We start from the raw sequence: 12908 nt of genomic DNA, 5'->3' as shown, positions 1-12908 counted from the left end.
AATATCAATAAAACGAAACAGAATCCCTTTAAAAAAAACAAAAAACAAAAACAAGAAAAAACAAGGAGTCAGATTACTCATTCATAACAATCGTATTTCGCCAACTCTCTACTTCCTCTACAATAAAAAAGGGGTTTTTGGCTCCCATGAGGTAGTGACTACCCAAAATCTTCCATAGATCTGAGTTCATTACAAACTGGGATCCTCTGCACTTTTTACCTTTTTTATTCGTTCGCTGACTTTTGCAAAAAATTGCAAAGCTTCAACAAGAGTTAGAGACGAAGCAAAACGATAGGATAGAGGAAGAGAGAAGAAAAGAGATATGCCAATTTCATACGTCTCTCCCCTACAAACGTTTTTACAGTAATATAAACGTTTAGTTCATATATTAGAATTACGAGATTAAAATTATTTTTAATTTATATGTATTATTTGTGAAAAAAAATACTATCTCAAATTATGAAACATAATTTAAGTCATGATATGAATTCTCTTACTAAACGTCTCCTAAATATGCGTTTGATTCATAAATTCGTGTCATAATTCATAATTCATTATAATATTTTTCTCTTATAAAAAATACACAAATAAAAAAATAAAATAAAATAGATGAATGATGTAAAAAGGTAGAATTAATATTTTCTCTCATATTTTCATAAAAGAAAAAAAATATTAAATTTAAAATATTTTACAATAATATTTTAATATAAATAAAAAAATGATGAATAATTAATGTTAAAATTATTATTTTTTACATTTTATTTATTTGTCAAATTTTTTTTTCTTATTTTCTTTTTAAAATTAGGAGGATTAAAAATTAGTAGATTTGATAAATTTTTATTTTCTTTTTATTTTCTTTTTATTTTCTCATTTTCTCTCTATTAAACAACTTAAAATTTCTATTTTTTTTCTCTAAAATCCTTCATCTATTTATTTTCTTCCCTCTTTTTCACCCTGCCAAATACACTATAAGTCATTAACCTCTGGAATTTTTTTTTGTTGATTTATTAAATCAACAGATGACGGGTTTAACTTTTATTTAGTAGACAAAGAGGTATATAGAAAACATGCACAAAGGATACGCTTCTTATGGGTAGTGGGGGTTGAATTAAAAGGATGGCACAATCGCAAGTAAATTGAAAAGAAATGACTTTTTTTTTTTTTTTTGAGTAGAAAGAAATAACTTGTTATTAACGGAGTTTGTTGAGGAAAATTTTAGTGACACATGTTACAAGTATAAACTAGTATTTGAAAAAGAGTTTGTAAAAGAGCCTGTATTTAGCATTCTTTCCTTTCTTAAACTAGTAATGCTTTTTTGTTGATTTTGTTATTTCTGTTTGAGCAGTCACCAAGTAGACCCTTTTAGCTCACTGTTATCGTCTCGGCACAGATTATTCTCTAAATTATTGTCGTTTCTTATTTTCATGTCATTTTCTGTCATTGCCGTTGATTCACTTCGTGTTGTTTTCTGTGTTCATGTTGTTTTTCTATTTTATGTCATTTTTTAGCATGATGTCGTTTTACGATTCATGCCATTTTTTGCTTAAAAGTTGTTCTTGGTTAATATCTTTTCTCTATTTTAGCGTTTTATCTATGGTGTTGTCGTTTCCATCATATTTTACTGAATTTTGTTATGTTGATGTTATTTTCACATGGTTGTCATTTTATGCTTAATATGTGAGTGTGTTTTCTCTGCATAAAGAAAAAAAGGTCTTTGTTTTTGTTTTGTGTTTTGAGTTTTTTTTTTTTCTCCCTTACAATTTCTTAATTTCCGTTAACGTCGTTCTTTCCATTTCTACACTGTTTATTTTGTCGTTTTTCCTTAGGTAGCGCTTTCATATGTGTTGTCTTATATTATGTTGATGTCGTTTTGCTTAATATCTTGTATTTGGTGTTTATTTCTATGTATCCACGTTTGTCGGTTTTCTTATTTAGATTAAAAGCATCAGAATTCCTTTGATGGAAGGCTCATGGGTCATAAGGAATGCATCCAACGGTCGGGAATGATAGATGTAAACACCTTTATTTATTTGCTGCGATTAGTGATTGGAATAAATTGAAGAATAAAAAATGTCCACATTGATCTTTGCACTATTCTACATGTTGAAGGAAAAACAAAAAGAAGAAAAAGATGATACAACTTACAACTAAAACACGCATAACATGCTCTTAAGACATTTTTTTCAAACCTTCAATAGTTGAGCATCATATATGCTAGGCGCTAGGAAAGACAGATTGACCCACATAAACCTAATCATGACATTTTTTATTGAACAAACGTAATCATAATATATTTTTTTATTGAATAAACCCAAAAAAAAAATAATCATGATATGTTTATTTGAATATATTCCAAATCCCCAACATTAATACATAGTTGAAGAATAACAAAAATACGCCATCATTATTTAAATAATATCCATATATTAAAATTTAGTCGAACGCACCCATACTCATTAAACAATATCCACATATTAAAATTCAGTCGACTCGATTGACTCATGAACGTTCTTAGTAGAAATTAACAAAGGAATTGTGTTTATACATGTGTAGCCAACGCATGGTTGTGAGTAGGATTTAATACCGTGTAACAACCCATATTCTTATAGTTCTATCAACAGTAACCTTAAGGTCAATTTGCATTCTATTTTGGGGACAGATTGACAACCAATGGATCCATTTTTTAGGATACTAATTAAGGCTTCGCTCAGTTCATGGATTTGAATTTTCAATTCAAGTTGAGATGTGATTTTATGTGAGAGCGTTTCACTGTAGCAGAAAAATTAGATGTGATTTTTTATGAGAACTTTTAACTACAGTAAAATTGAAATTGAAAACTTGAATTTATGAAATGAAAGAGACCTAAACCACGTTTGTTGTCGAAATTCCTTCATCAGGAAAGTTCTAATAGATATTTATTATTATTGTAATTGTGTTGGAGGCAAAGTAGTAGTTTCAAGTTTAAAAATAATTGTTTTATTTTAGTGACATGAGTAGTGTTTGAAGGGAAAAAAAGGTAGTATGGAAGAAGTAGAACGTAATATCCACGAGAGCATCTGTAGGGGAAGTTTTTTTAGCTGAGACACCCGTGGGTGAAATTTGCAATCATTTTGTAGTAATTGTATAGCACAACTCACCAATAGATAAGTTCATTGTCGTTTTTAATTTGTGTTGAACGACTATCATCTTCTTTTGTATATCATACATTCACAAAATTAACTAAAAAAAAAAAAAGAAGTTTGTATAGTCCAAAGTTTGTAGCACTATATGTCGTCCGAAGTTTGTAGCAGGTTGTCGTTTTAACTTTTATTGATTGTCTCATATTGTGGGGATATGTGAATTAAAAAAAAAAAAAAATTAAGGCCTGCCGACAACCGGTAACAGTCTGGTAGCAATAATCATTGCCCTTTTAGCGCCCTTACATGCCCTCAATGAATTTTGATGGTAGAATGACATTTTTATTATTAAATAATTCCATGTCATTCTAATTAATGTCTAAGACGCTCAAGTTGACCCTTTTAGCTCACTGTTATTGTCTCGATACAAAGATTATTTTCTAAATTATTGTCGTTTCTTATTTTCATGTGGTTTTCTGTCATTGTCGTTGATTCACTTCATGTTATTTTCTGTGTTCATGTTGTTTTTCTTTTTCATGTCATTTTTTAACATGTTGTCGTTTTACGGTTCATGCCATTTTTCGTTGTAAAGTTGTTCCTGGTTAATATCTTTTATATATTTTAGTCGTTTTATCTATGGTGTTGGCGTTTCCATCAGATTTCCTTTTCCATTATATTTTACTGTATTCTGCTATATGTTGATGTCAATTTCACATGGTTGTCGTTTTACACTTAATATGTGAATGTGTTTTCTCTCACATATAAAAACAAATAGGTCTTTGTTTTTGTTTTGTGTTTTTTTTTTCTCCCTTATAATTTCTTTATTTCCGTTAACGTGGTTCTTTCCATTTCTATACAGTTTATTTTTATTTAATGACGTTGTTTTTCTTAGGTAGAGCTTTCATATGTGTTGTCTTATATTATGTTGATGTCGTTTATATATAGTTGTCGTTTTGCTTAATATCTTGTCTTTGGCGTTTATTTCTATGTATCCACGTTTGTCGGTTTTCTTATTTAGATTAAAAGCATCGGAATTCCTTTGATGATAAGGAATGCATCCGACGGTCGGGAATGATAGATGTAAACATCTTTATTTATTTGCTGCGATTAGTGATTGGAAAAATTGAAGAATAAAAAATGTCCACATTGATCTTTGCACTAGTCTACATGTTGAAGGAAAAACAAAAAGAAGAAAAAGATGATACAACTTACAAGCAAAACACGCATAACATGCTCTTAAGATAAAGACATCTTTTTCAAACCTTCAATAGTTGAGCATCATATATGCTAGGCGCTAGGAAAGACAGATTGACCCACATAAACCTAATCATGACATTTTTTATTGAATAAACGTAATCATAATATATTTTTTTATTGAATAAACCCAAAAAAAAAAAACCTAATCATGATATGTTTATTTGAATATACTCCAAATGCCCAACATTAATACATAGTTGAAGAATAAAAAAGACACAACATCAATAATTAGACAATATCCACATATTAAAATCCAGTCGAACGCACTCACGTCCCAAGACACATATTAAAATCCTCCAACCACTTGTTATTTATGTCCACATCGCCAAATATCTCTTTCGCGGCCCTTGCGTTGTCCCTAACCGACTCGCCATCCTCCCCATCACGACTTGTCTAACAATCTTAGACACCGACTCACTCGTAAACGACCCTGTTTCCTCATTTCTCGGCACTTCCAACACGACCCGCTTCCCATGCAGCAACCTCGAAATCAACCCAAGATCCACATTTGCCCCGGCAAACAAGACCAACGGCTTCCCAAACCCGAGCGCCTCGATAACGGAGCTCCAACCGCAGTGAGTTAAGAACCCGCCCACCGAAGAGTGGGCCAGTATACTAAGTTGTGGGGCCCAACCCCTCCACACCAAACCTCGCCCCGCGACTTCGGTTTCAAACCCAGGTGGAATTATTTCCGAACCCAATTGCCCTTCAACAAGTGGGCTATCTTTAATGACCCAAATAAAGGGCAACCCGGATTTCTCTATCCCGTGAGCTAACTCGTGCATCAAATCCTGAGTCAGACTCAATTCCGTACCGAATGCGATGTAAAGGACGGAGTTCTCTTCCTTGCTGTCCAACCACTGACTCAAAGTTCCCCATCTTTCATCTGCGCTCACGCTATGAAGGTCTTGTGGAGAAATGGGTAAGAAACCGATAGGAAGAACCGGTTTCCCGTAAAGCTTTCTGAGTAGATTCAGTGAGTCGGACTCGAACTCAGGTGAGGTTCTTGAAACGACGATATCGCAGCATTGAATCATCTCTGCAAGATGCTGAGGATCTCTGGCGTCCTCGTCCATGCATTCCCAATGACCCTTGATCTCGAACAACTTATAAGCGACGTCGCTTTCGAAGTCGAACCATTCAGGGACGACGGTGAAGTTCTCCGGTCGCTGGCGGCTACCGCCGAGCAACTCAGAGGGCGGCCCGAAAAAGGCCAGCGAGGTGGCGGTGGTTATGCAGAAGAAGACCGAGTTGACACCATGTTCAGTCGCAACTCGGGGAGCCCAGTGGCAGAGGAAGTCATGGACGATCCATTTGATGTCGGTTGATTCGTTGAGGAACTGAGTTAAAGAGGGAACGAGTTTGTCGTAGGCCTTTTTGAGGAAAGGGACTTTGTGAATCGGCAACTCGGAGGTTGACTCAGTGCCTTGTGGTAAGCCATCGACGTGAGGTAAAGGAAAGGAAACAAAGTCTATGTGAGGATGTTTTGGGAGACGTTGGAGGTTTTTTGGGGTGGAAATGAAAGAGATTTTATGACCCTTTTGAGCTAGGAACTTGGAGAGCTCAAAGAATGGCTTAACATGGCCATAAGCTAGCCAAGGGAAGATTGCTATGTGAAGCCTATTATCGTTCTTCTCCATCTTTAGTTAGGTATGTTTAGATAGAGCATCTAGATCTCAAACCTCATAAAAGCAAAAGGTATACAAGAACTTGTCATTTCATTGATGCCCATTTTGAAGGTAATTATAGTTGCAGCAATAGTTTTTCTATTAATATATTATTCATGAATAATAAAATTGGCACAATACGACGTGAAAACTTGTGTTTCAAAACATTATCCAGTGAACTATTACGCTCCCTTTTTGTAGGCTAATAATTAGGGCTGTTATTCATGTCACGTTGTGGTGTTCTGATCTATTTTTCTTTACTTTACAGTTAATCCAAACACAATTTATTGCACAAAATTTTTAAAAAACTGCAATACAAACACGACAAAAATATTTTACGGGTTAACACAACACGACACAAAAATAACCCGTGATACGAAAATAATCCGTTCGAAATTGACATGAAACTTATTTACTTTTCTCTAGATTTTTACATAGTAGAAATAACATAAAATTCTTAACACGCTAAAATATAATAACATCCATTAAGATTAAGCAAATAATAGTATAAGATTTTGAGTATAACTATCATGACATCATAAGTTTATAATAAATTCTAAAATATAAAATGAAATTTTTTTTTTAATTTTTTACGAATTCGTATCGTGTTTGGATTAGGCAGGTCTAAATTGAAATTTATCAGTGTTTTTCGTGTCAATTTTAAGTCGACATAATTCTAACTCAAACCTATTTTTTCAATTTTAACCCGCAAAATTTATATCGTTTTTGAGTGGATTGTCGTGTGATAACCCAAATTACCGGCCTTACTAATAAGACATAATAAGTTGTTCAGTGCGTAATTAGTTTTTGTTTTTCAGTTTTAGTGGAAGCTCAACTTTATCTGTTGAATATCGTGTTATTGAATATAATATTCAAAGTGGTCGAGGGTGCTTGCTTGCAACTCTTAGCCAATTGGGTTTTTGTATAATTTTTTGGACAAATTTCGTGTTTAATTATTTGCTGCGATTAGTGAATGAATAAATTGCACAAAAATTTTTTTCCACATTGATCTTTGTACAGCTCTACAAGGAAAAATAAAAAAGGAAAAAAAAAAAAGATTCGCAAGTATAACATGCGTAACGTGCTCTTAAAGCCGTTTTCTCAAACCTTCAGGCATTGTTCGTTTCCCTGATTCGAGTTTAGAATTCGAGTTGAGATGTGATTTTATGTGAGAATTTTTTTATTGTAGCAATAATTGAGCTTTATACTAGGCGCGCTAAGAAAGATAGATTGACTTGCACAAACCGAATCATGATATATTTTGTTAATTGAATAAACCTAATCGTGAAATCGTTTTATTGAATAAACCTAATCACATGATATATTTTTTGTTTATGTATTGCTGTTTCCATCAGATTCCGTTTTTTAAATGTTAATTTATTCTGTTATATATATTCATGTCATTATGGTTGTCGTTTGACTTAATACATGTGCGTGAGTTCACGTAACTTATTCACGTAAAAATAAATAAATAAATCCCTTACTGCAAGCATCTGGGGGAGCGCCATGAACCCACAACCATGGTGGCACCGTCTCCCGCGGTGGAACGCAGGGTGCTGTGATTTGGGGGATAAAAGGTATGGATAATGTTTTTAAAATAATTTTGTTTTGACTATGAAAATAGATATGAAAACATTTTAAAAATGGTTGAAAACTGTTTTTCCATTTTTATTTTCATTTTCTAAGCTATAACTTAAAACATATTTTTTGAAATATACCTAAACATAATTTTATCTTTTTTCTAGAAACAATCTCAGCACTAGTTTTAAAATATTTTCTACACGTCTTTTGAGGCAAAAACGAAACAGTCTCCAAACCATGTTTGGTTAACAAATACTTTGAAAACGATTGAGATTGAAAACAAAAAACAACGGAAATGGATTTTGTTAAAATGTTTCTCAAACCATTTGCTTAACAAAAATCATTTTCGTTGTTTTTATTTCAATCTCATTTTCAAAGTATTTACTAATCAAACGCGGTTTGGAGACAGTTTTTATTTTTTACCTCAAAAGACGTGGAAAAATATTTTAAAAAACAAGTTGAAAACAATTCCAAACATGCCGTGTTTATTTGTATGTTTTTAAAAAAAAAAAATTCAAATCTGGTTTTTTTTTTTTTTTCAAATGTTGTTTTAATTTTAATTTGAGAGGTATAGTTAAGAGTAATGGCAGGATTTTGATCTTCTCCATACACAGTTAGTCACATAAGAATGGAGATCTTTTTTTAGTCGCTAATTGATAATAGAATAGTGTTAGGGACACTAATTCTAATTTAGATTCCTGTACCAATTCTAGAATTGTCATTTTTTATTAGTAGGTTTATGAAAGATTGTACATTACTTAATAATAAGAGATTGCATTTTTGTATAAAAAAAAATGACAACTCAAGGATTGATATACAGAGTTAGGATTAGAGTTAGTATTTATAGCATTGTTTGTGACAAAATGGTTTGGCCTTGTCTGATTCGCCGTTTGAATTGTAGTGATTTATGCCTCGTTCATTTCACCGATTCGAGTTTTCAGTTTTAAGTTTCTACAGTAAAAAGCTCTCAGAAAATATACATCTAATTTTTCTGCTACAATGAAAAGCTTTCAGAAAATGTCACATCTCAGCTTAAATTGAAAACTTAAATCCGCGAAATGAATGAAGCATTAGTTTAGATTATAGAATTAATATGAACCTTTGGGCACAATTCCAATTGAATTATTTAGTTCTAATTGCTAAACCAAACAAGTGCTTTGTCTTTTTTTTATTTTTTTGTTTTTTTTTTTGTTAAACATGCGGTAGAAATCGACATTTTGCCTCAACGGAAAGGAGATGGTTGTAATTATCTATTGACTTTACGTCCTTTTTTATTCTTTCTTTTGATACGATGTAGGGTCTATGACTCCCACTTTACACAAAAAATAAAACCATTAAAATTCAAATTTTAATAAACATATACCCATCCAACCACTTGAGCTAGCTCCAATTAGCCCCATTTCTTAACTTGTCATCAGTTTTTCTTTAATCCCAGATTCTTTATGTAGTTTTACCGCTAAAGATTATTCTCGTTTTTAAGTTTGATGTCATTTCTTTTGTTTTTTGTTATTTCTCAAACAGAGGATGAAAATGTCAAACTTGACGGAAATATGAGTCCAAATTTACATAAATCAATAAAATTTATGTAAAAAAGACAAAGATTTACATAAAAAATTGAAAATTTCTAGTGAAATCATAGAAAATGTAAAAGACTAGATAATACATGAATTTTGTAAATCGAATTAGTTATGTAAATGAGCATATTAATTATAGTGTTATAAACATAAATGTGGTGTGTAATGTAAAAACACACATTGGTGAAATTACAACTTAATTCATTATAGTTTCACAATCTCACACTATTTTACATACAAACTACGTAATTAATCAAACATTCTTTCAGATAAAAAAATCAAACATTCTTCATCTATATTTTAAAAGTCAATACCAAAATGAACTAGTCTGTGGAGATTCAAAAAAACAAGATATAATTTTTTCGATGAATCAAATACATGATATAAATTTGCACCCTATCTTGGCCTCCTGAACAATATTTTTCTGAAGATAAAAAATTTGTGTAATTTTGAAAATAGTTATAATTAACATCCATTCATCAAAAAGTAGAAGCTCTATACATATGAATTTTGATTTTTTTCCCCCTCAAAAGTAATTTTTCTCACGTGTGGATATCAGTGTATGAATCAAAGACATGATATAAATTTGCACCCTATCTTGGCCTCCTGAACAATATTTTTCTGAAGATAAAAAATTTGTGTAATTTTGAAAATAGTTATAATTAACATCCATTCATCAAAAAGTAGAAGCTCTATACATATGAATTTTGATTTTTTTCCCCCTCAAAAGTAATTTTTCTCACGTGTGGATATCAGTGTATCGTGGCTATGTCCATAAAGAAATTGGAGCATATTCGGATATATACTTCGGTAAAATTGTGAAGAAAAAAAATGAATATTGATATTTTAGGGATATTGTATGAAAGTATCGGTATTTCACAGATACTAAGAAATATCTTTAATCTCTGTATTTGTATCGAGATACCAATTTACATATATTATCAAAGAAATATGATAAAGTTGTGGATAATAATTGTCTCGAAGTAGGTTTTTGTTTTTGTTTTCCTTTTTTTCTTTTGTCACTTTCGTTATATATTTCCGTTTCTATGCTGTTTCATTTTTCTTTAATTATTTTGCTGTTTCCCATTAGATATCGCGTTCATATGTCGTCTTTTAATATAGGATGATGTTGTTTTTATATGGTTGTCGTTTTGCTTAAATCTATCTTTATCGTTTAGTAATATCACTTATATCTATGTTTTATCCACGTTTGTTGGTTTTACTCTCCCCGGATGTTTTATAATCTTCACAAGTCATAAGAAATGCATCCCAAGGTCGTGAATGATATATCATGTAACCACGTTTAATTAATTGGATTTGTCCTGCATCGCTAACTTATTGAACTGCTGGGATGTTTATATGAGGTTTGAACACTCTCCGTGAGTTTGTTGTTTAAATCTAAAAAAGTGTTAGATTGTGAATTTGTCTCAGGTCACCCATATAACATAAGTATTTGCTGCTATTAGTAAAAAATTGCAGGAAAAGAATTTGTCCACCTTAGTCTTTGCACAAGTCAAAGGAAAAAATAATAATGATACAACGTCTGGCAAGTATCACATGCTTTTAAGCCATTTTTCTATACCTTCAACAATTGAGTTTTATATATGCTTAAAGAAAGATCTTATCTTTTATTGAATAAACCTAATCATGATATGTTTCTTCGAATATATTCCAAATGCCCAACATTAATACTTGAAAAATAACAAAGATGCGCCATCACTGATTAAACAATCCACAAGCCAGGGAAATAATAGCTTCAGACTGGCCCAGGCGTAGGCAACCAAGTCTCAAGGCACATGTTAAAATCCTCCAACCACTTGTTATTCATATCCACATCGCCAAATGTCTCTTTCGCGGCCCTTGCGTTGATCCTAACCGACTTGGCATCCTCCCCAACCACGACTTGCCTAATTACCTCGGACACCGACTCACTCGTAAATGACCCTGTTTCCTCATTCCTTGGCACTTCCAACCCGACCCGATTCCCATGCAACAACCTCGAAATCAACCCAAGATCCGCACTTGCACCGGCAAACAAGACCAACGGCTTCCCAAACCCGAGTGCCTCAATAACCGAGATCCAACCACAATGAGTCAAGAACCCGCCCACTGAAGAGTGAGCCAGTATACTAAGTTGTGGAGCCCAACCCCTCCACACCAAACCTCGCCCTGCGACTCGGGTTTCAAACCCGGGTGGAATTATTTCCGAACCCAGTTGCCCTTCAACAAGTGGGCGATCTTTAATGACCCAAATAAAGGGCAACCCGGATTTCTCTATCCCATGAGCTAACTCGTGCATCAAATCCTGAGTCAGACTCACTTCCGTACCGAATGCGATGTAAAGGACGGAGTTCTCTTCCTTGCTATCCAACCACTGACTCAAAGTTCCCCATCTTTCATCTCCGCTCACGCTATGAAGGTCTTGTGGAGAAATCGGTAAGAAACCGATCGGAAGAACCGGTTTCCCGTAAAGCTTTCTGAGTAGATTCAGTGAGTCGGACTCAAACTCGGGTGAGGTTCTTGAAACGACGATATCGCAGCATTGAATCGTCTCTGCAAGACGCTGAACATCCGTGGCGTCCTCATCCATGCATTCCCAATGACCCTTGATCTCGAACAACTTATAAGCGACGTCGCTTTCGAAGTCGAACCATTCAGGGACGACGGTGAAGTTCTCCGGTCGCTGGCGGCTACCGCCGAGCAACTCAGAGGGCGGCCCGAAAAAGGCCAGCGAGGTGGCGGTGGTTATGCAGAAGAAGACCGAGTTGACACCATGTTCAGTCGCAACTCGGGGAGCCCAGTGGCAGAGGAAGTCATGGACGATCCATTTGATGTCGGTTGATTCGTTGAGGAACTGAGTTAAAGAGGGAACGAGTTTGTCGTAGGCCTTTTTGAGGAAAGGGACTTTGTGAATCGGCAACTCGGAGGTTGACTCAGTGCCTTGTGGTAAGCCATCGACGTGAGGTAAAGGAAAGGAAACAAAGTCTATGTGAGGATGTTTTGGGAGACGTTGGAGGTTTTTTGGGGTGGAAATGAAAGAGATTTTATGACCCTTTTGAGCTAGGAACTTGGAGAGCTCAAAGAATGGCTTAACATGGCCATAAGCTAGCCAAGGGAAGATTGCTATGTGAAGCCTATTATCGTTCTTCTCCATCTTTAGTTAGGTATGTTTAGATAGAGCATCTAGATCTCAAACCTCATAAAAGCAAAAGGTATACAAGAACTTGTCATTTCATTGATGCCCATTTTGAAGGTAATTATAGTTGCAGCAATAGTTTTTCTATTAATATATTATTCATGAATAATAAAATTGGCACAATACGACGTGAAAACTTGTGTTTCAAAACATTATCCAGTGAACTATTACGATCCCTTTTTGTAGGCTAATAATTAGGGCTGTTATTCATGTCACGTTGTGGTGTTCTGATCTATTTTTCTTTACTTTACAGTTAATCTAAACACGATTTATTACACAAAATTTTAAAAAAAATGCAATACAAACACGACAAAAATATTTTACGGGTTAACACAACACGACACAAAAATAACCCGTGATACGAAAATAATCCGTTCGAAATTGACATGAAACTTATTTACTTTTCTCTAGATTTTTACATAGTAGAAATAACTTAAAATTCTTAACACACTAAAATATAATAACATCCATTAAGATTAAACAAATAATAGTATAAGATTTTGAGTATAACTATCAT

General features: G+C 33.5%; 1 protein-coding gene and 1 pseudogene across 1 annotated transcript; both read right to left on the bottom strand.

The window, feature by feature from the left end:
* Nucleotides 1–4549: 4549 nt before the first annotated feature.
* LOC112090340 lies at nucleotides 4550–6121 on the bottom strand (annotated as a pseudogene).
* Nucleotides 6122–10691: 4570 nt separating this feature from the next.
* Nucleotides 10692–12457, bottom strand: LOC112090336 (UDP-glycosyltransferase 91C1-like). The gene has a single exon (XM_024161454.1). It carries the CDS (start codon nucleotides 12347–12349, stop codon nucleotides 10952–10954), a length of 1398 nt encoding a protein of 465 aa, XP_024017222.1. The 5' UTR covers nucleotides 12350–12457; the 3' UTR covers nucleotides 10692–10951.
* Nucleotides 12458–12908: the final 451 nt, after the last annotated feature.

This window comes from Morus notabilis, unplaced genomic scaffold (genome assembly GCF_000414095.1).
Source record: "Morus notabilis unplaced genomic scaffold, ASM41409v2 Scaffold329, whole genome shotgun sequence".
NCBI lineage: Eukaryota > Viridiplantae > Streptophyta > Magnoliopsida > Rosales > Moraceae > Morus > Morus notabilis.
This window is presented reverse-complemented; position numbering and strand designations above follow the sequence as displayed.